Raw genomic sequence first — 21767 nt, forward strand, 5'->3', positions numbered from 1 at the left:
CCATGTCAGAGACGCAAACTCGGTCTCAACCTTTAAGTCTTTACTGAAGACTCATCTCTTCAGTGGGTCATATGATTGAGTGTAGTCTGGCCCAGGAGTGGGAAGGTGAACGGAAAGGCTCTGGAGCAACGAACCTGCCTGGCCGGTTCCCCTCTTTCCACTGGGATTCTCTGCCTCTAACCCTATTACAGGGGCTGAGTCACTGGCTTGCTGGGGCTCTCTCATGCCGTCCCTGGAGGGGGTGCGTCACCTGAGTGGGTTGATTCACTGTTGTGGTCATCCTGTCTGGGTTGGCGCCCCCCCCTTGGGTTGTGCCGTGGCAGAGATCTTTGTGGGCTATACTCAGCCTTGTCTCAGGATGGTAAGTTGGTGGTTGAAGATATCCCTCTAGTGGTGTGGGGGCTGTGCTTTGGCAAAGTGGGTGGGGTTATATCCTTCCTGTTTGGCCCTGTCCGGGGGTGTCCTCGGATGGGGCCACAGTGTCTCCTGACCCCTCCTGTCTCAGCCTCCAGTATTTATGCTGCAGTAGTTTATGTGTCGGGGGGCTGGGGTCAGTTTGTTATATCTGGAGTACTTCTCCTGTCCTATTCGGTGTCCTGTGTGAATCTAAGTGTGTGTTCTCTAATTCTCTCCTTCTCTCTTTCTTTCTCTCTCGGAGGACCTGAGCCCTAGGACCATGCCCCAGGACTACCTGACATGATGACTCCTTGCTGTCCCCAGTCCACCTGGCCATGCTGCTGTTCCAGTTTCAACTGACCTGAGCCCTAGGACCATGCCCCAGGACTACCTGACATGATGACTCCTTGCTGTCCCCAGTCCACCTGGCCATGCTGCTGCTCCAGTTTCAACTTCCACCTGACTGTGCTGCTGCTCCAGTTTCAACTGTTCTGCCTTATTATTATTTGACCATGCTGGTCATTTATGAACATTTGAACATCTTGGCCATGTTCTGTTATAATCTCCACCCGGCACAGCCAGAAGAGGACTGGCCACCCCACATAGCCTGGTTCCTCTCTAGGTTTCTTCCTAGGTATTGGCCTTTCTAGGGAGTTTTTCCTAGCCACCGTGCTTCTACACCTGCATTGCTTGCTGTTTGGGGTTTTAGGCTGGGTTTCTGTACAGCACTTTGAGATATCAGCTGATGTACGAAGGGCTATATAAATAAATTTGATTTGATAAGAGCGTCTGCTAAATTAACCAAATATACAGTGCCTTCAGAAAGTATTCATACCGCTGGACTTTATCCAAATGATGTTGTTAGTCTGAATTTAAAATGGATTAAATTAAGATTGTCACTGGCCTACACACAATAGCCCATTTAGTCAAATTGGAATTGTTTTAGGACATTTTTACTTATTAATAAAACATTTAAAGCTGAAATGTCGAGTCAGTAAGTATTCAACCCCTTTGTTATGGCAACCCTAAACAAGTTCCGAGAGTAAAAATGTGCTTAACAAAGACACATAATAAGTTGTGTGACTAACTGTGTGTGCAATAATACTGTTAAACATTTTTTTTAATGACCTCTCTGTATCCCACACATACAATTATCTGTAATGGCCCTCAGTCGAGCAGTGAATTTCAAAGACAGATTCAACCACGAAGACCAGGAAAGTTGTCCAATGCCTCGCACTGCTGAATAAGTCAAGAGGTAATACTTACTTTCTGAAGGCACTGTACCACTAGAGCAAATTAGCCTTCCCCACCAGTGAGACGGTCATGGACTGTATATGGCTTATGCATTGCTGACAGGCATTCTTTCCTTCCTCCCCATCGTACATGTGAATTTCCACATTACATTGCAAAACCCACGTCTTGTGCGAGGCATTCACTATCTTGAACATTGATGGATGTTACCTTGCTGGTCATCCACCGAGTCAGGGGAGAAGAGTTACACCAACCGCAAATATGGTTGATTTATCAGTCTCCTGCTCCAGAGCTGGATCTGGTACACATTTCAGGGAAGGCCAGGCACATACCTGGAACAGGAATATGATCAAAAGCATATTTACCAGTATTTCAGATGAGCGGTCGATGACCGATATGGCAGGAATTCCTCTGATCACAGAACTGTTGCAGTTAAGAAACATTTCCCCCCCCCCCCAGGGCTAAATCACCCATTATATTTGCTCCATTGACTACTGTACATTTCAGAATAGGAAATGCACATTTCATGCTTGTCACCTTCTCAAAAAAAAAAACTGGTTACAAAATATCAAATACACCCAAGTGATGTTAAACCTTAGAATGAAATGCAGAATATGAACAATGTATGATAATAGGAATCATCTATTCATAAAAAGTATGTCCATACTAGCATGGTATAGTTTAATTGCAAATTACTAGCTATAAAGCACTTGAGGGCTAAGGAAATACAATTTAAAAAACAGAACAAGAGTTTAAGTAATGTTTAACAGACGGAATCATTTCACAGGTGTTTCCAGCCACGTGAAACATCCTTTACTTATCTGAAGTACACTGCCAGTACAGCATGTGGTAAAATGTTCCAAGTGACTCTTTTCACACTCGTTTCACAATATGGCACCTTGAACGTCACCTTGCTCCCCCCTGGTGTCTCACTCAACATTTTGCTTTGTTCATTACACTTATGCTTGATTGACCATTTAGCGTTCGCGTCAATGTACAGTAGACTTCTTTGGTCAAGCTAAAGAATGAAAGCTAATCAACAAGTCATTAACATTCCCTTTATTGCATCAGTTGTGTGTGACAAGGGAATGTACTAAAAAACTGACATTAAACTGTCAGTGTGTGGTTAACTGTATACATATTGTACAGACGCAGTAAAAGACACGGCAACATAAGTTACTACTACTGCAAATGAGCCTTTCCCTCCAGTGAAAAGGTTGTGTACCAAATGTGGCCCAATGGCGCCATCGGGTGGATATTTTATGTAAATGAAAAGTTATCCACTTGGTTTCAATCAGTCTATCAACTGCAGTCTTTCTTGACCGCAATCAATGTTCTCGCCAACAGACACACTAATAATGCAATGTCTTTACCGTACATTTCTTGCTATTCAAAATTATCCAAATGAACCCATTTTTGATTTCCCCCAAAGCAGTTCAAAGATATTCATCCAAATCAAGCCAATAATATGTAGGTCAGGTAGTTGTCTATTTACAACGAAAACATTGGACAATACCTACAGACACACAAACTCAGGAATAAATGCGTTTTCCACTAGTGTCTGGATAATATGCGCGTCAAAGATATACCAAGGGATTACAAATAACAGTTCAAATGTTTCAATAACAATAACATCTATATCATGTGTACTGGGTAGACGAGCACTGGACCATTCACATAAACAGGGGCTGGACACGGGAGAAGAGTAGTGTGAGGGTGTCTGAGGGGGAAAGCTGTAGGACAGTCCCTGAGGGTTAGTGCACCCAGACTTTGGATCAAAACCCAAATCAAAGCCCAGGTTTCAACCAGATCTAGGCCTCAGTCCGCGTTCTGCCTGAGAATCCTCTTCTCTTCCTCTACGAAACTCTTGTCAGATGTGGCCTGGCCCAGATCCCGCTTCCTCTTCTCCTTCTGTTGGAAGCTCTCTACCCTCCTCTTTTTTGCTGACACGGATGCCTTGTCTCCGTCCTCGTCTACAACAGGGAGAAAACAGTACGTCAGAATTGTAATTCAGAAATGACCTGAGATTGCATAGCCACCTACTGTGCTTAAGTCTTGCCTAACCAGCACCGATTTCCCCCCCTGCTATAAATATCAAGTTACTGTTTATCAGAGCGGGAGAGAGTCATTATTTTCTATATGAAAGTCATTGAGAGATGTGCAGGCATAGATATAGAATCCAGGCAGATAAGCAGATACAACAGAGTTAAAGATGGTATGTTGGCAGCTGTATGAACTTGTACAGTGTACCTCAGGTAGTACCAAATAAGATGGAAGCTATACCACAGACAAAAGGGGAAACCCAGACAAATCACAGGGGCTATAAATCTGAAGCATCCGTTTAGAACGTCGCCGCTAAATACTTACTTGACCCTTTCTAAAAGTTTTTTAAAAATTGCATTGCTTAGGAGTGCAAGGGCGAATGTAAGTTTATTGGGTCGCATACACAGTTTAGCAGGTGTTATAGCAGTGCAATGAATAACTAACTCCTAACAAGGCAGTCGGATGTCAAACAATTACAATTGTACGAATAATACAACAAAAAGCAAGATTAAGAATGGCGGGAAAGAATCCAATTAACAACCCAAATAGCACTGTAGCAGTATCAAAACGCAATTATGCATACAGCACCAGTCAAAAGTTGACACACCTAGTCATTCAAGAGTTATTTTTTCTATATTGAAGAATAATAGTGAAGACAAAACTATGAAATAACACATGGAATCATGTAGTAACCGAAAAATCGAAATATATTTTATATTTCAAAGTAGCCACCCTTTGCCTTGACAGCTTTGCACACTCACAATCCAGTATATAAATACATGATGTGTATAAACCATACAACTAAATACAATTTAGAGTAGTAGAAATATTAGAATAAGCTATGGTCGGGGATACAGTGACCAAACGGGAAGTGACCAGTGGTTCAATGTCTCTACGAGATGGGAAAGCAGCATTGGCTTTGAGTGTGTATGAGTGACTTTTGTGTGAGTGAGTGTGCATCACCTGGTATGCTGAGTGAGTGTGTTTCAGTAGGCGCTCCCTAACAGAAATATGCAAATACATAATAAAACGCACCAATAGGATCTTGCTAGTTCTTGCTCGTTTCTGCCCATTTTTCTTCATTTGCTCCAATTTGAAAGAACACCAATGATAAATCTTGGGTTAGTTATCAGTATTTTTGCCTATACTAAGCAGGCAGACCCTGGTCAGTCATACAGATATTGTTTCCCCCTACCTGAATCTGATGGCTGTTCCTCTGTGGGCAGGAAGACAGCGTTGCCCATGTGAGGCTGTGGAGCGTCTTCTCCGTTATCCTCGTAGATGTTGGACCACTTTATGGCCATGTCCATACCTGGGGGAGCTCCCTTCTTGGGCTTCTCCGTTTCTGTGGCGTAACTCTGAGGAGGGGGCACCGCATTTGTCTTCCACATCTTGAACTCCTTGGCAGGCTGCAGGCAAAAGATACTCATAATCAACTCCCCTTTTACTTAAAAAAAACAAAAAGTGTTCCCCTATTCATCTGTGCCTTAAGGGTACGGTTTACAATGCATGGGGTTATAATACAACACCTATCCGGTGTATGTGACAAAACATATACACCAAGTGGCCAGTTTATTAGGTAAACCCCATTCACAAAAAATAGTTTGCGCCTACAGACAGTGAATCACGTGGCCGTGGCTTGCTATATAATGCAGGTAGACAGGCATCGAGACATTCAGTTACTGTTTGATTGAATGTTAGAATGGGCAAAGCGAGTGACCTAAGCGACTGAGCGTTGTATGATCTGTGCCAGGTGTGCCGGTTCTAGGGCTGTGGCGGTCACGAAATCTCATCAGCTGGTGATTGTCAAAGCAAATAATTGCCGGTTGCACGGTTATTGATTGTTAATAAACAAATATTTAGCATCTCCTGGCTTCCTGGCCTACAAGCCACTGATGGAGACCTTTGGAACATCTACATTTTAAAAAGTCTAATAAATCCATGTAATATAGACTACATCTTCACAATACATCCATTATTTATTTTAGACAGGTCTAAATAAACATGATATTAAAGAAAATGTTGTCTATTTCAGAAGAACAGAACACCATACTCGGAGTTGTCCTGAAATTAGGTCCTGATCTGGCTATGCCATTTGGCTGTAGGCTACACTAGTTCAATTAGCAGAAAATATTTGATTAGAATTCCGTGGCATTATTTTATTTAATGAAGAATTCAATTGAACAAAGCTGAATAAAATAGAAAGGATATTTTCTCCAAACGCACATGCGGCTATTCTGTGTCGAGCCTGTTAACAAAGAAACAGGTACTCCTATATGCTTAATTTAGAGTTGTTAATGTAACTTTAGTTGTTCAACAAATGTTGGGCTATGTGTTTGATTTGTAATACATTGTAAGGCTATATGATGCGACTAATGATTTGAAAAAAGTCAGTTGAAAAGGCATGAGCTCTGCTTTTTTTGGTGCAGGCTGTACACACTTCATCAGTCTCTCATTCACAATTTGACAAGCACTTGATATTGCCTTGAATTTCCCGGTGGCATCCCCTTCGTGTGGCCATAACATACCCTAAAACAATCCATGCCTTTTGTGGCCAGTTACAATATAATAATTATAATTCCCTTCTCGCTGAGTGCTGCGTATTCAGAAGCATCTCTCACTCACATGGCTCTCCATCACGTGACTGGGTCTTTCTCACAGGCTACAAGTGAAGACACATGTCGAGGACGCAACTGCGTGCAACCTTATCCAATTCCGAGGCGCATATTGAAGATATTGGAAGAACTGTCCACATTTACTTTTCGTCAGCCAACAAGATGAGTAGCCTAACAAACAGAAAAAGCACTAGCCTATGTCAATCTACTATCATCCATAGTACAAAAGTTGACTTATTTCATTCTTTGCGAGGAATAAATATTCCAAACAGTCTGGGACAGTTGTGGGATGCGAAAGATCCCAAATTAATACAACCACTAGCATCAAAAACACTTTTTGGCGATACGATCATCGTTCTCGATTTGGCCAACCTAGGGGTGCAAATTGACTAACCAACCCTCATTAACTGGGCAATAAAGAGCAGAACATTTTCCAAACTGTCAAATGACATGACTAACAGAAAATACTATCCATGTAATACAAGGAATGGACATTTTCATTAAGATATTAATTTGAATGAAAACGAGCAACAATAGCAAGCCTATCGTCTAACGCTCAAAAGGCTAAAGCCTATTATTGGACACACAACTGCTGTAATGAAGCAGCTCATCAAACCTCCTTTTTCAAACATTTACCAAAATGCAATTCGCAGGAAAACACTGTTCTAAACAGTGCACTTAATGCGAGCGGTTTCATATCTGACAGAGATTAAAATTACTATCAGCAATTTAGAAAAAAAGAGGCTGAATCTAATAGCAACAACTAGGATGTGCTGCTAATATGACTAGGATTGTGCCATTGGCTTGTTGATATAAAAAAAGTTGATATGAAAACGAATAGGAGAGAAATGCTGGTAATTGGCATGAGTAATCCACATTTTTATGGTTGGATTTTTGCTAAGCTACTTTGAAGCAAGGTAAGACATACCTCATTATTTGAAGTCAAACGTTCAGGTTTCAAAGAATGATACTGCCTCAGCCGTGGTAATGTGGTGGGTGATGAACTGATAGCCTGCCGACTATAGCTTATGCACTCGAATGGCGGGCGCGCGTTAATTACGAGTTGAAACTGAGAAATAAAAATAGCTATTTTTAAAATTGTGGTCATCAAAAGAGGTTAACACGCGACTGCATTTAGAATTTGTTGCACAATGACTGGGTTTATAAAAAACACATTTCACTCTAGTACTAGCTTTGAGGAGCTGCTCTCAGGTGAAAGGCTATTCCGATCCTCAAACTAGTTTCTGTATGCTTTGTGCGTGTGATAAATAAGGTACATGACGACTAATGAAAATACAGTCGAGAAAATTAATTCCCACTAAAGCATGACCGGTCAAATATATCTTCAGCATCTAAAACCGATTAACGGTTAAGATCCCTTGGCCAAACATTTATCTTCTAAAATGTCTGTGTCAAATCAAAATGATCTGCTCCAGCTGCAGGTGGTTCTTTTGAATTTAGAAAATGCTCCTTTATTTAAAAAATGAAATGTTTTGCTCCATGAAGTAATCCAACAATATGTACGCCGCCATCTTGTCCATTTAAAATCTTCTCTCATTGATTGAGACAGGTGGGTCCACCCCAAAGTGTCTCGATCAATGAGAGAAGATCTTGTTCCCAAGAACGCCAAAGTAACCTGTTTAAATGACTATCCCTGTAGCACTCACATCTGTAGCCATGAATTGCTTTGAAAGGTTGGTCAAGGCTCACATCAACACCATCATCCCAGACACCTTGGACCCACTCCCATTCGCCCTAACAGATCCACAGATGACGTAATCTCTATTGCACTCCAGTGGCGTATATTCATGGATGCCAAGCCCCCCCCCCCCCCCAAAAAAATGTACCTAGAAATAAAATATATATATATAATTTATTGTCTGTGTTTTCATAATGAGGCTGAATGTATCTCACAGAAACGGCAACCCTGTCTCCGTAGGCCATTATCTGATGCTATCTGGTCATAAAGAGTATGACATTGAAGCCAGAGAGCATTTTGCCTCCCTTGTATAAAATAGCCAATCAGCGTGAATAGTCCTAGCGCACCAAAAAAAGTGTCAAGTGCAATCAGCGTGAATAGTCCTAGCGCACCAAAAAAAGTGTCAAGTGAAGCCAGTTTGGATTTGGCTTCACTCTGATCACATCGCATTAAGAGAAATACGCAATTGACAGAAACAACTTGAATTGTTGCATATTGTTATGTTCCTCCGGTTGCTAGCGAGCTAAAATGGACCCTTTCCTAAATTAGCCTTGTGGTTTTACTTAATTCTCCATACTGGCCAATGAGTATAACGGCAATTCTGATCCAACCATAAATTCAAACATTGTGCACCAGAACTGAAAGGATGGAAGTTCAACATGTAGAAGGCCAATGTTAACTAGATGATGCAGGCCAATGAAAGTAAATTAGGCTAGCGAGGGAGCATTTTAGCCAGGAATCTTAGGATAGCAAAAACTAAAAGCTTGTACTGTATGACAGAGTCAAGAACGCACGCAAACACACAAATCAGAACCATGGACAGCTACCTCATCTTTAGCTTAAGTTGATTGGACTAAATTGTTTTTTATTTTATTTTAGTTGTCACTGTAGACTAATAAGCATAGGTGATTTAATGATGTTGAAATGTTAAAGTTGAAATGGTGATGGAATAGTGGAGGTAGCTCCTGTTTTCTTTGTGACTTGCGCTAACTGTGGTTCGAAATCAATAGTTATTTAGTAGTCTGAAAATGTCAGGAAAAAAACAACTTGCAGGTTATGTAACTGTAGGTTATGTAACTGTTTGTTCCATGCAATATGCTTTGTGGACTTCACCGGACAGAGGTTGCCATCCGGTATTGTGATGAAACAAAGGTGTGGTTTAATCTATTCTGCCACTGTTTTCTTTGTGTCTCGGCCTTAGGTCTATATATCATGGTCGCAAGGCAAATGAACTAACGGTATAGAGCAAACACAATTATCACAACAGGTTGTAATGCGGCTTATTTATTTCTGGCTTGGCTCCTCCAGTGATTTCACCCATGCACCGCTACTGTTGCACTCCACATGTCCCTTTCCCACTTAGACAGAAGGAACGCCTACGTGAGAATGCTATTCATTGACTACAGCTCAGCATTCAACACCATAGTGCCCTCTAAGATCACTAAGCTAAGGACCCTGGGACTGAACACCCCCCTCTGCAACTGGATCCTGGACTTCCTGATGGGACGCCCCCTCGTGGTGAGGAAAGGCAACAACATCCACCACGCTGACCCTCAACATGGGGACCCCTCAGGGGTGTGTGCTCAGTCCCCTCCTGTATTCCCTGTTCACCCATGACTGTGTGTCAATGCTTGACTCCAACGCCATCATTAAGTATGCAGATGAAACAACGGTGGAAGGTCTGATCCCCGACGCCGTGATAGCCTATAGGGAGGAGGTCATAGACCTGGCAGTGTGGACTACAGGAAACGGAGGGCTGAGTACGCCCCCATTAAGATCGATGGGGCTGTAGTGGAGCGGGTCAAGAGCTTCAAGTTCCTCAGTGTCCACATCACTAAGGGATCTATCAAGGTCCAAACACACCAACACAGTCGTGAAAATGGCATGACAACACATTTCCCTCCTCAGGAAGCAGAAAAGATTTGGCATGGGCCATCAGATCCTCAAAAAGTTCTACAGCTGCACCATTAAGAGCATCTTGGCTGGCTGCATCACCACTTGGTATGGCAACCGCTTGGCATCTGACCGCAAGGCAGTACAGAGGGTAGTGTATACTGCCCTATATATCACTGGGTCGAACCCTCTGCCATCCAAGACCTCTATACCAGGCAGAGGAAGGCCCTAACAATTGTAAAAGACTCCAGACACCCAAGTCATAGACAGTTCTCTCTGCTACCATACAGCAAGCAATACAGATGTACGAAGACTGGATCCAACAAGACCCTGAAAAGCTTCTACCCCCAAGTCATAAGACTGCTAACGAGTTAGTTAAATAGTTAGTCTGGGTAGCTATTTGGCTATCTTCTTTGACCTTAACTCATCACATACATTGTTACTACCTGTCACTTTATTCCTAGTTAAATGTACAAATCTACTTCAATTACCTCCTACCCCTGCACATCTACTCGGTACTGGTACCCCTTGTATATACTGATGTATTTATTATTACGTGTTTTACTTTTCTACTATTATTTTTTCTTTGCATTGTTGGGAAAAGCATTTCACTTAGTCCACAAATGGAGGAATACACATTGTTGGATTGCTTCATAGAGTAAAACATTTATTTTAATAAACGGGGCATTTTCTAAATTCGAACAAACCACCTGATATTTGAAAAGATACATGTTTGGCCGAATCGAGAACAAAGATGGTATCGTCAAGTTCAGCTTGGTCGAAAATTCTCTGCTACGCCAAACAGTACCTATCCTGTAACACTAATGGAGCATCACATTAGCCGTTACAATCTGCTAGCCATTATAGCAGATGAGCTGGCAGTCAAGTAAAGCTTGAAAATCCCTGGAATAGAGCTTGCCAGTTGACGAGTCGTGGAAAGTTAGCGGAAGTGGATGATGAGTTTGAATCAAGCAGCGCGTCAAGCAAAGTTGGTGAAGACGAAAGTTCTGAATGGACACCAGTAGTATCGAAAAACTGGAACAAAAAGGAAAGTGTCTAAAATTGGAGTGGAGGATACTTGTATGAATGATAATGATAATCATTTCTTGTTGGGATGCATTTGCTGAGTAAGAAAGCATATGTGGGAGACTCGTTTGAGGTGTCGAAAATGGTGAAGTATGCGCTCGGAAAAGTAGTCGGTCATAGTTACCAGGAGTGGTCTTATTTGGATTAATTGTATTTCCGAAGAACAGAGGAAGGTTGCAGTGAGAATCCAGACAACAGGTGGTGTGTTTTGAACTTAGTAGAGCACCAGTCAGAGGAGTCATCTCAGGGTTGAAGACGGATGTTCAGGTTGAATCCCTGAAGAGAATTCCTGGTGTGGTTGGTGCCTGGCGTCTGACCCGCTGGGTGAATGGAGAAAAATAAGAAAGTCTGTCAGTCCTGTTGTTTTTTGATAAGGAGCAAATACCTACGCATGTGAAGCTTTGTTATGCAAGATACGCTGTAAGAGCTTTCGTCCCCAAACCATTGCAGTGTAAGAATTGTAAAGGATAGTGTGTGTGCAGATGGAGAGAGTATATTGAAGAACGGTGTGTAGAAGAACGACGGTGTTGCAATTGTGGTGGGGATCATGATCCCAAGTTCCTGGAGTGCCCTGTAAGGGTGAAGGAGATTGAGGTGGCAAACATTAGAGCGGTCAATCAAATCTCCTATGTAGAGGGGATTAAAAGAATTGAGAAAACAAGTGATGCACCATAGCGTAGCTGCAAGTCAAAAGGTACCCTGTGGATTTTGTGGCGTTCATGGCCACAGTTACAAACTGTACAGCCCTAAAAAATTGTCAAAGACCCAAGCCACCCTAGTCATAGACTGTTCTCTCTACTTCCGCATGGCAAGCAGTACCGGAGCGCCAATAAATGTTTTTGGGACTTAATGATTTTAAATCTGAAGACTTGCAAGGGTTACTTGCGCCAGAAGACCAGACCTCCCAGGTTCCCCTTCAGCCTTTGTTGGGATGAGATTAACAGAAAAAGTTTGATTTAGTTTATTTACTGTTAGTTTGATAGTTTTGGTATTTAATTGCATTTGTGGGAATCCTGTTTCCATCCCGCACTGTAGGTGGCGGAATGCACATAAAATTGTGTGATCGCCAATATAGCAAAGAAGAACTCTCCAATTTGTAGTCCTAAAACACGGAAATAAATAAACTCTGGTTTGTTCAGCCATCCCTATGGCAAAAAAAACAGGGTTTGGGAATAAACGCCGAAAATTAAGTCCAAGGTTAATACAGATTTAGGAGGTCGTATACGTGTTGTTATATGAGATAAGAGGTCAGTTAACGAGACCATTATGAATTATGAAACTTTTGTGATTTATGTTTTTTATTACCACACATTCTTTAAAAAATCACAAAAAATGACGTTAGCTGATGAAGGTTCTCACAGAACAAAACGTATAAGATCATAGCCTGTGATTACCACAGACATTATTTTCTGCTTTTCTCCCAAAACCGCCATTCATTTTCCTCATAGCAGCCTTTGTCCAAGGAACCATGGTGGAGTGTCTACAAAAATAATTACTATTTCTCTCTAAACCTGTGCCAACACTGTAGTTTAACTTGCTTGTAAAACGAACGTTATCTAGCTGGTAGAATACAGTACAGTGGTGTTTCACTGGCTAATGTAACACTACACTAACGTTAGCTACTAGCAGTAGCTGCTATATTGTTGTATCGCTGTTGGAATTAACTGGCTAGTTACATAGCAACGGAATGCTAGCTAGATTCGTATTTTTTACAGTACCTCTTCGGGAGCTTTCACGGCGCGGCTCTCCCAATCTATCTGTTTATTCAATGGGTTGTACAGGAAGGATGGCTTGGCAACCGACTTGAAGAGCTCGTCAGGTTTGGGTAGAGGAGCTCCACTAACCGCCCGCTTGGTCCCGTGTTGGGGAGATTTGTTGTGGCTTCCAGTAGCATCGTCCTCCCCCTTTCCTCTCGATTTCTTCTGGCCCTGTTCATCAGAATCGCTGCTGTTACTATCGCTACTGTCACTCAGATCATCGTAACTCATGAAGTAATGGAAAGAGTCTGGTTTCTTCTTATCAACCATACTGATGAAAGGATTACATTAGCTAGTAATACGTTGAATTTAACTTTAGAGATAGGAATATAATGCCCTAGCTAATTAGCAAGCAACCTTGATGATTTTGCTGGTTACTCCATTTTGAATCACTATTGCCGTAAAATTTGTAATACCCTAAAAAGTTGTCGTAAAACTATTTTCTTAAAGGAGCAGTAGTCCCTTTTTTCAAGACACTCAACATAACTTTGTGAACAGTTATTTTCCTCAAGCTCAATGCACAACCACATTGTATATTTACCATAATCAAAATGTATTTTCATTTCTTAAACCAGGGCTGTAATATACAGTGTGTGTGAGTGTCTCCTAACCTACAGATTATTCGTATAGTATACAGTATATACTGATAAAAAATATAAACACAACATATAGACTGTTGGTCCCATGTTTCATGAACTGAAATAACACATTTTGTTCACAAATTTATTGACATTCCTGTTAGTGAGTATTTCTCATTTGCCAAGATAATACACCCACCTGTGACAGGTGTGGCAAGAAGCTGGTTTAACAGCATGATCATTACACAGGTGCACCTTGTGTTGGGGACAATAAAAGGCCACTCTAAAATGAGCAGTTTTGTAACAACATAATGCCACAGATGTCTCAAGTTTTGAGGGAGCGTGCAATTGGAAAGGTGACTGCAGGAATGTCCACCAGAACTGTTGCCAGATAACAGAATGTTCATTTCTCTACCATAAGTCGCCACCAATGTAATTTTAGAGAATTTGGCAGTATGTCCAACCGGCCTCAAAACCGCAGACTACGTGTAACCACGACAGCTGTGGACCGCCACATCTGGCTTCTTCACCCGCGGGATCGTCTGAGACCAGCCTCCCGGACAACTGATGAAACTGTGGGTTTTCACAACCGTGGAATTTCTGCACAAACTGTCAGAAACCGTCACAGGGAAGCTCATCTGAGTGCTCAGTATCCTCACCCAGGGTCTTGACCTGACTGCAGTTTGCCGTCGTAACCGACTTCAGTGGGCAAATGCTCACCTTCGATGGCCACTGGCACGCTGGAAAGTGTGCTCTTCATGTATGAATCCCGGTTTCAACTGTAACAGGCAGATGGCAGACGGCTTGGTGTTTATTATGGCGTTTTGTGGGCAAGCGGTTTGCTGATGCCAACGTTGTGAACAGAGTGCCACACGGTGGCCTGGGGTTATGCTATGGGCAGGCATAAACTGAGGACAACAAACACAATTGCATTTTATTGATGGCAATTTTAATGCACAGAGATACCATAACAAGATCCTGACGCCCATTGTCGTGCCATTCATCCGCTGCCATCACCTCATGTTTAAGCATGATAATGCACAGCCCTATGTCGCAAGGATCTCTACAGAATTCCTGGAAGCTGAAAATGTCCCAGTTCTTCCTGGGCCTGCATACTCACCAGACATTGAGCATATTTGGGATTCTCAGGATCGACGGGTACGACAGCGTGTTCCAGTTTCTGCCAATATCCAGCAACTTCGCATAGCCATTGAAGAGGAGTGGGACCACATTCCACAGGCCACAATCAACAGCATGATCAACTCTATGCGAAGGAAATGTGTTGCGCTGCATGAAGCAAATGGTGGTCACACCAGATACTGACTGGTTATCTGATCCACGTCCCTACCTTTTGTTAAGGTATCTGTGACCAACAGATGCATATCTGTATTCCCAGTCATAGATCAGGGCCTAATGAATTGATTTAAATTGATTGATTTCCTTATATGAACTGTAACTCAGTCAAATCTATGTTGCCTTTTATATATTTGTTCAGTGTATATGTTTTTGCAAAACTCTTTTGTGGGCAAAAAATAATCACTTGCGGGCCTGTTTTGGTCCGCGGGCGGCCTGTTGCCGACCCTTGACACAGAGGACTCCATCTAATAAATATAGTTATGTTATATTGTGAACATAACAATGGATTGAATGAGTACATTTTATACTTGTCTCTTATCTCAGGTGAGTCGATATTCACGTCAAATGATGTCATTCCCTTTCGACCACGCCCACAAATTGGTGAAAGCTGCTGTGTTGTTCAATGTACTTGTAACCAGGCCAAAAATCCCGACCTATGGTTCACAATGCTCCAATGTAGCGAAATGGAGCCTGAGAGAAGAGCCCTGTGCGGCTTCAGGCTATTCGGTGTGGAAGAGTGGGAGATGTCAGGACCCGATGTCCAAGGAGGCCGACTACAGGTAGCTACAGTACGTGTATGTAAAACATTTCATCACACAAGACATTTAGCTGGTTTAGCATAGCCTGTTTGTAACTCCAGTCACGGAGTTACAAACAGGCTATGCTAAACCAGCTAAATGTCTTGTGTGATAAAATGTTTTACATACACGTACTGTAGCTACCTGTAGTCGGCCTCCTTGGACATCTTTTTTGTTTATGTTGTTTGGACATCTTGGACATCTCCTTGGACATCTTGTTTGTTTATGTTGTTGGTCTTGGCTAGCCTAATATTCCAGTCTGCTCGTTTTAGTCAATTACAAAAAACGACATTTAAGAAAAGTACAAAAGATTACTTTTCAACATTGCCTGCTCCCGAGTGTTCTCACTATTTAGCAAAACGTAATATTGTAGGGCTTCCATCATGCCACTTTTCATGATGGTCTAGGAAAATAAACATATTTAAATGTGATTTATATGTTATGAAAATGTTCAGACCTCATGCACTTGCAAAACACATGGTCATAATCCCAAAGATTTGAAAAATAAATACACCTAAATATTTTCTGAATAATTTGTTCTCATGTTCATCTTCCAAGGCCATCCAGTTGTAAAACGATTTCAATTATCAAATATGCGACCACCAGGGAGCAATATAACACTTATTTTTGAATGTGTGACCGAGGCAAGAGACTGCTAGTGCAGCCCAATCACTGTCTACTATATCAGCCTCCATATCATGTACATATGTCTCTAAGAAGTCAACAGTTCAATTTGAGTTAAGTTTATTGTACAAAGTAGATGAAACTCTCAAATCAAGATGCAGTGTAAAAGTACTATGGCTGAGCTAGACTACCACTCTAACCAAACATCTAAAACAGAAATGGGCAACTCCAGTCCTTTGGGGCTGGAGTATTGTCAAACGTTTCCCCCATCCCTAGCAAACAGTTGATTAAACTAATTGTATTCTAAACTGAAGATCATGATTAGTTGATTATTGGAGTCAGGTGTGTTAGCTGGGGCTGGGGGTAAAGTGTGACACCAATCAGGCCCCTGAGGAATGGAGTTGCCCATCAAAACATGGACAATTCTAAACCCTTCTATGCAGTGGAAGGTTTAGGCATAGGCAACGTGGGCAGCCGCCCGGGGCGGCATCTTGCCAAGGGTGGCATGGGGCGCCCGCACAAAAAAATATATATATATAAAGTATTCAATAAAAAAATATATAACTAAATATTCCGAATGGTGACATTTGTACAATCGGTTTTCTTTCGCTTCAAGTCCATGCTAGGTAAAGCTCCGCCTTATCTCAGTTCACTGGTTACGATGGCAACACCCACCCGTAGCACGCGCTCCAGCAGGTGTATCTCACTGATCATCCCTAAAGCCAACACCTCATTTGGCCGCCTTTCGTTCCAGTTCTCTGCTGCCTGTGACTGGAACGAATTTGGAGACTTTTATCAAATCAAATCAAATCAAATTTATTTATATAGCCCTTCGTACATCAGCTGATATCTCAAAGTGCTGTACAGAAACCCAGCCTAAAACCCCAAACAGCAAGCAATGCAGGTGGAGAAGCACGGTGGCTAGGAAAAACTCCCTAGAAAGGCCATCTATCTCCCTCACCAACTTCAAACATCTGCTATCCGAGCAGCTAACCGATCGCTGCAGCTGTACATAGTCTATCGGTAAATAGCCCACCCATTTTTAGTTTAGGTGTTTCTTGTTTGAAGTACAATAGTGTAATAATCAGGTTCTCTTTTTTGTAAGTGTGTTATTCTATTTGTGATATAGGATTTGTGCAATTTAGTTTTATTGGTGTGTTTTTGGTTAGCAATAGGGTAACAGTGTAATAATTTGTCATTTTTATTTGTATTTACATACTAATATTTGTTTGTATTTGTCTTCGTTACGTCTTTTGATATTTATGAGTCTTATTGTTGTATATATATTTATATTGATATAGTTTGAAATATTACAATGAATTATTTGTGTTGCAAATGTGTCACGTTCTGACCTTTATTTCCTTTCCTTTGTCTTTATTTAGTATGGTCATGGCTTGAGTTGGGGTGGGCAGTCTATGTGTGTTTTTCTATGTTGGGGTTTTGAGTTCAGCCTAGTATGGTTCTCAATCAGAGGCAGGTGTCGTTAGCTACTTAGGTAGCCTGGGTTTCACTTTTGAGTTGTGGGTGTTCGTTTTCCACACGGAACTGTGTCGTTGATGCATGTTATTTTTGTTTTGTTCGAGTGTTCAGTTGTTTTCGTAATAAATCATTATGGACACTTACCACGCTGCAAATTGGTCCGATCTATCTTACTCCTCATCAGAGGAAGACGACGAACATTACAGAAACACCCACCAACCAAGGACCAAGCAGCGTGGTAATCGGCAGCAGCGGCAGCGGCTAAAAACACAGGACACCTGGTAAGGGACCAGGGACCATGGGCACAGGCTGGAGAATATCGCCGCCCCAAGGCTGAGCTGGAGGCAGTGAAAGCGGAGAGGAGGCAGCGCGGCTGGAAGCCCGAGAGGCAGCCCCAAAAATTTATTGGGGAGGGCACACGGGGAGTGTGGCGAAGGCAGGTAGGAGACCCGTACCAACTTCCCGTGCTTACCGGAGAGAGAGAGAGAGAGGGACCGGGCATGCACCGTGTTATGCAGTGGAGCGCACAGTTTCCCCAGTGCGTGTGCATAGTGCGGTACATTCCAGGTCCTCGTATCGGCCGGGCAAGAGGAGGCATTGAGCCAGGTGCCATGAAGCCGGCTCTACGCATCTGGTCTCCAGTGCGTCTCCTCGGGCCGGCGTACATGGCACCAGCCTTACGCATGGTGTCCCCGGTTCGCCAGCACAGCCCAGTGCGGGCTATTCCACCTCGCCTGACTATGGGGAGCATTCAACCAGGTAAGGTTGGTCAGGCTCGGTGCTCAAGAGCTCCAGTGCGCCTGCACGGTCCGGTCTACCCAGTGCCACCTCCACGCACCAGCCCACGCACCAGCCCATCAGTCAGGAAGTTAAAGCTTGGTCGCAAATGGGTCTTCCAAATGGACAATGACCCCAAGCATACTTCCAAAGTTGTGTCAAAATGGCTCCTAATCTCAGCTCATTACCTGTATAAAAGACACCTGGGAGACAGTAACCTTTCAGATTGAGAGGGGGTCAAATACTTATTTACCTCATTAAAATGCAAATAAATGTATAACATTTTTGATGTGTTTTTCTGAATTTTTTAAAATGTTATTCTGTCTCTCACTGTTCAAATAAACCTACCATTTAAATTTATAGACTGATAATTTCTTTGTTAGTGGGCAAACGTACAAAATCAGCAGAGGATCAAATACTTTTTTGCCCTCATTGTAGTTGGTGAACCAGGCGAGGCAGTCATTTGAGAAACCAAGGCTGTTGAGTCTGCCAAATTAGAATGCGGTGATTGACAGAGTCGAAAGCCTTGGCCAGGTCGATGAAGACGGCTGCACAGTACTGTCTTTTATCGATGGTGGTTTTGATATTGTTTAGGACCTTGAGCGTAGCTGAGATGCACCCGTGACCTGCTCGGAAACCAGATTGCATAGCAGAGAATGTACGGTGGGATTCGAAATGATCGGTGATCTGTTTGTTAACTTGGCTTTCGAAGACTTTAGAAAGGCTGGGTAGGATAGATTTGAAGAGGGGGATGACCGCGGCAGCTTTCCAATCTTTAGGGATCTCAGACGATACGAAAGAGAGGTTGAACAGGCTAGTAATATGGGTTGCAACAATTGTGGCGGATAATTTTAGAAAGAGAGGGTCCAGATTGTCTAGCCCAGCTGATTTGTAGGGGTCCAGATTTTGCAGCTCTTTCAGAACATCAGCTATCTGGATTTGGGTGAAGGAGAAGTGGGGGAGGCTTGGGCAAGTTGCTGTGGGGGGGGTGCAGAGCTGTTGGCCGGGGTAGAGGTAGCCAGGTGGAAAGCATAGCCAGCCGTTTAAAAACGCTTATTGAAATTCTCGATTATCGCAGATTTATCGGTGGTGACAGTGTTTCCTTGCCTCAGTGCAGTGGGCAGCTGGGAGGAGGTGCTCTTATTCTCCATGGACATTAGTGTCCCAGAACATTTTGGAGTTTGTGCTACAGGATGCAAATTTCTGTTTGAAAAAGCTAGCCTTTTCTTTCCTAACTGCCTGTGTATATTGGTTCCTAACTTCCTTGAAAAGTTGCATATCGTGGGGGCTATTCGATGCTAATGCAGTACGCCACAGGATGTTTTTGTGCTGGTCAAGGGCAGTCAAGTCTGGAGTGAACCAAGGGCTATATCTGTTCTTAGTTCAATTTTTTTTGAATGGGGCATGCTTATTTAAGATGGTGAGGAAAGCACTTTAAAAAAATAACCAGTAATCCTCTACAGACGGAATGAGGTCAATATCCTTCCAGGATACCCGGGCCAGGTCGATTAGAAAGGCCTGTTCGCTGAAGTGTTTTAAGGAGCGTTTGACCGTGGACCCATTATGGACGTAGGCAATGAGACCGTGATCGCCGAGATCCTGGTTGAAGCAGAGGTGTATTTAGAGGGCAGGTTGGTCAGGATGATATTTATGAGGGTGCCCGTGTTTACGGATATAGGGTTGTGCCTTTGAAGGTTTGTTTATAATTTGTGTGAGATTGGGGGCATCTAGCTTAGTTTGTAGGACTGTCGGGGTGTTAAGCATATCCCAGTTTAAGTCACCTAACAGTCCAAACTCTGAAGATAAATGGGGGGCAATCAATTCACATATGGTGTCCAGGGCACAGCTGGGGGCTGAGAGGGGTCTATAACATGTGGCAACAGTGAGAGATTTATTTCTGGAAAGGTGGATTTTTAAAAGTAGAAGCTCGAACTGTTTTAGAACAGACCTGGATAGCATGACAGAAGTCTGCAGACTATCTCTGCAGTAGATTGCAACGCCGCCCCCTTTGGCAGTTCTATCTTGCCGGAAAATGTTGTAGTTGGGGATGGAAATTTCAGAAATGTCGGTGGCCTTCCTAAGCCAGGATTCAGACATGGCTAGAACATCATGGTTGGCGGAGTGTGCTAAAGCAGTGAATAAAACACACTTAGGTTGGAGGCTTCTGATGTTAACATGCATGAAACCAAGGTTTTGGTTTATCTAGGCTCTTGGTGTAAAATGTTGTCATGTGGAACAGAACATTATTTTGCAGGGGAGGGGGGGGGGCTACGTTTATCAGCATTGAAAGTTGTCATCACTGATAGAAAAAAATATGAATCCTTGGATAGATTTGTCTCTTGGCGAATCTATTTGGCAAAAATTCAGATTATCACATGCAAAAGCCTTGGTGGGATGAGGTGATTATTCTAACTTTCAGCAGTAGAATACAACTGCAGTCCATTTGTATTCTACTGCCTGCTCTGCTCTGGTCAACAGTAGTGCACTATGTAGGGAATAGGGTGCCATTTGGGACGTAAGCCTAGACAGCCACTGACTGAGTGAAATCTGCTCTGAGCTGGATCAACATATCATAGGATAACGTTATCCTGTCTCGTTTTTGCTTGAAGTTATTCGTCAACTGATATTTATGTCAGTTGGCCATGCTCCCAGCAGGCTTTGCGGTGCCAATGGGAAAAGATGAGCGTCAACCACTTGATGTTTATGTCAATACACTGCAGTCAATGGGAAAAGATCAGTGTTGGAGGGTTGACGTGTATGTCAATACATTGTGTTCAATTTGAAAAGATGAGCGTCACAGAGTTGATGCTTATGTCAATACTTTCCAGTAAATGGGGGGCTTAGACAGACAGACGTCTCTCTATTCCCCCCTCACAGTCTCTCCTTCTCTTTGCTTCAAGTAAGATCTACCTTTCTGCAATGTAGTCGGGGTGGGACGACTTAATTAATAGTGACACATGTGGCAAGGACTACAGGCTATCACAGACTACAAAGACAAATCCAGCTGTCTGGTGCCGACTGAAGCCTCCCTCCCAGACAAGTTTAACACAGATTGCATTCCTGGCTGTGTCCTCGGAGTGTGCACTGAGCAACTGGAGGGTGCCTTCTCGGACATCTTCAACCTGTCCCAGGCTGTAGTTCCCACTTGGTTCAAGAAGACCAACGTCGTCCCAGTGCCCAAGAAAACCAAGGTGACATGCCCAAATGACTATCGCTCTGTCACATTCACCCCTATCATCATGAACTGCTTTGAGTGGCTGATTGTGTCGCACATCAAGGCCAGCATGCCAAGCACACTGGAAAGACTCCAATTTGCCTACCACTCCAACATATACACGGAAGATGTAATTTCCATCACTATTCACACAGCCCTAACACATCTGGACAAGAGGAACACCTATGTGAGAATGCTGTTCATTGACTACAGTTCAGAGTTCAACACCATTGTTCCTTCCAAGCACAACACCAAGCTCAGAGCCCTGAATCTGCAATTGGATTCTGGACGTCCTGACTGGCAGACCACAGGCTGTGAGGATGGTCAAAAACACTTCCTCCACACCGACTCTTACCACCCCCCCCCCCAGGGGTGTGCCCTCAGTCCTCTGCTGTACTCCTTGTTCACCATCGACAGCGTG

General features: G+C 42.9%; 1 protein-coding gene across 1 annotated transcript; it reads right to left on the reverse strand.

Annotated features, from left to right (window-relative positions):
- Nucleotides 1-2383: 2383 nt before the first annotated feature.
- LOC109898121 (UPF0690 protein C1orf52 homolog) lies at nt 2384-13137 on the reverse strand. Its single transcript, XM_020492934.2, has 3 exons — nt 12702-13137; nt 4886-5099; nt 2384-3620 (listed from the first exon to the last, which is right to left on the reverse strand). The coding sequence occupies exons 1-3, from the start codon at nt 13008-13010 to the stop codon at nt 3466-3468; spliced, it is 678 nt and encodes a 225-aa protein (XP_020348523.1). The 5' UTR covers nt 13011-13137; the 3' UTR covers nt 2384-3465.
- Between the last annotated feature and the right edge of the window lie 8630 nt (nt 13138-21767).

Source organism: Oncorhynchus kisutch, linkage group LG10 (genome assembly GCF_002021735.2).
Source record: "Oncorhynchus kisutch isolate 150728-3 linkage group LG10, Okis_V2, whole genome shotgun sequence".
In the NCBI taxonomy this organism is placed as follows: domain Eukaryota; kingdom Metazoa; phylum Chordata; class Actinopteri; order Salmoniformes; family Salmonidae; genus Oncorhynchus; species Oncorhynchus kisutch.

What these genes read in the sequence shown, in the direction of transcription:
- LOC109898121 (XM_020492934.2), bottom strand. Translation starts at nt 13,010, where the DNA reads ATGGTTGATAAGAAGAAACCAGACTCTTTCCATTACTTCATGAGTTAC. An exon ending in CCGTGAAAGCTCCCGAAGAG is followed by an intron (nt 5,100 to 12,701) that starts GTACTGTAAAAA and finishes TTTTGCCTGCAG; the next exon opens with CCTGCCAAGGAGTTCAAGAT. An exon ending in GGAACAGCCATCAGATTCAG is followed by an intron (nt 3,621 to 4,885) that starts GTAGGGGGAAAC and finishes TCCCTGTTGTAG; the next exon opens with ACGAGGACGGAGACAAGGCA.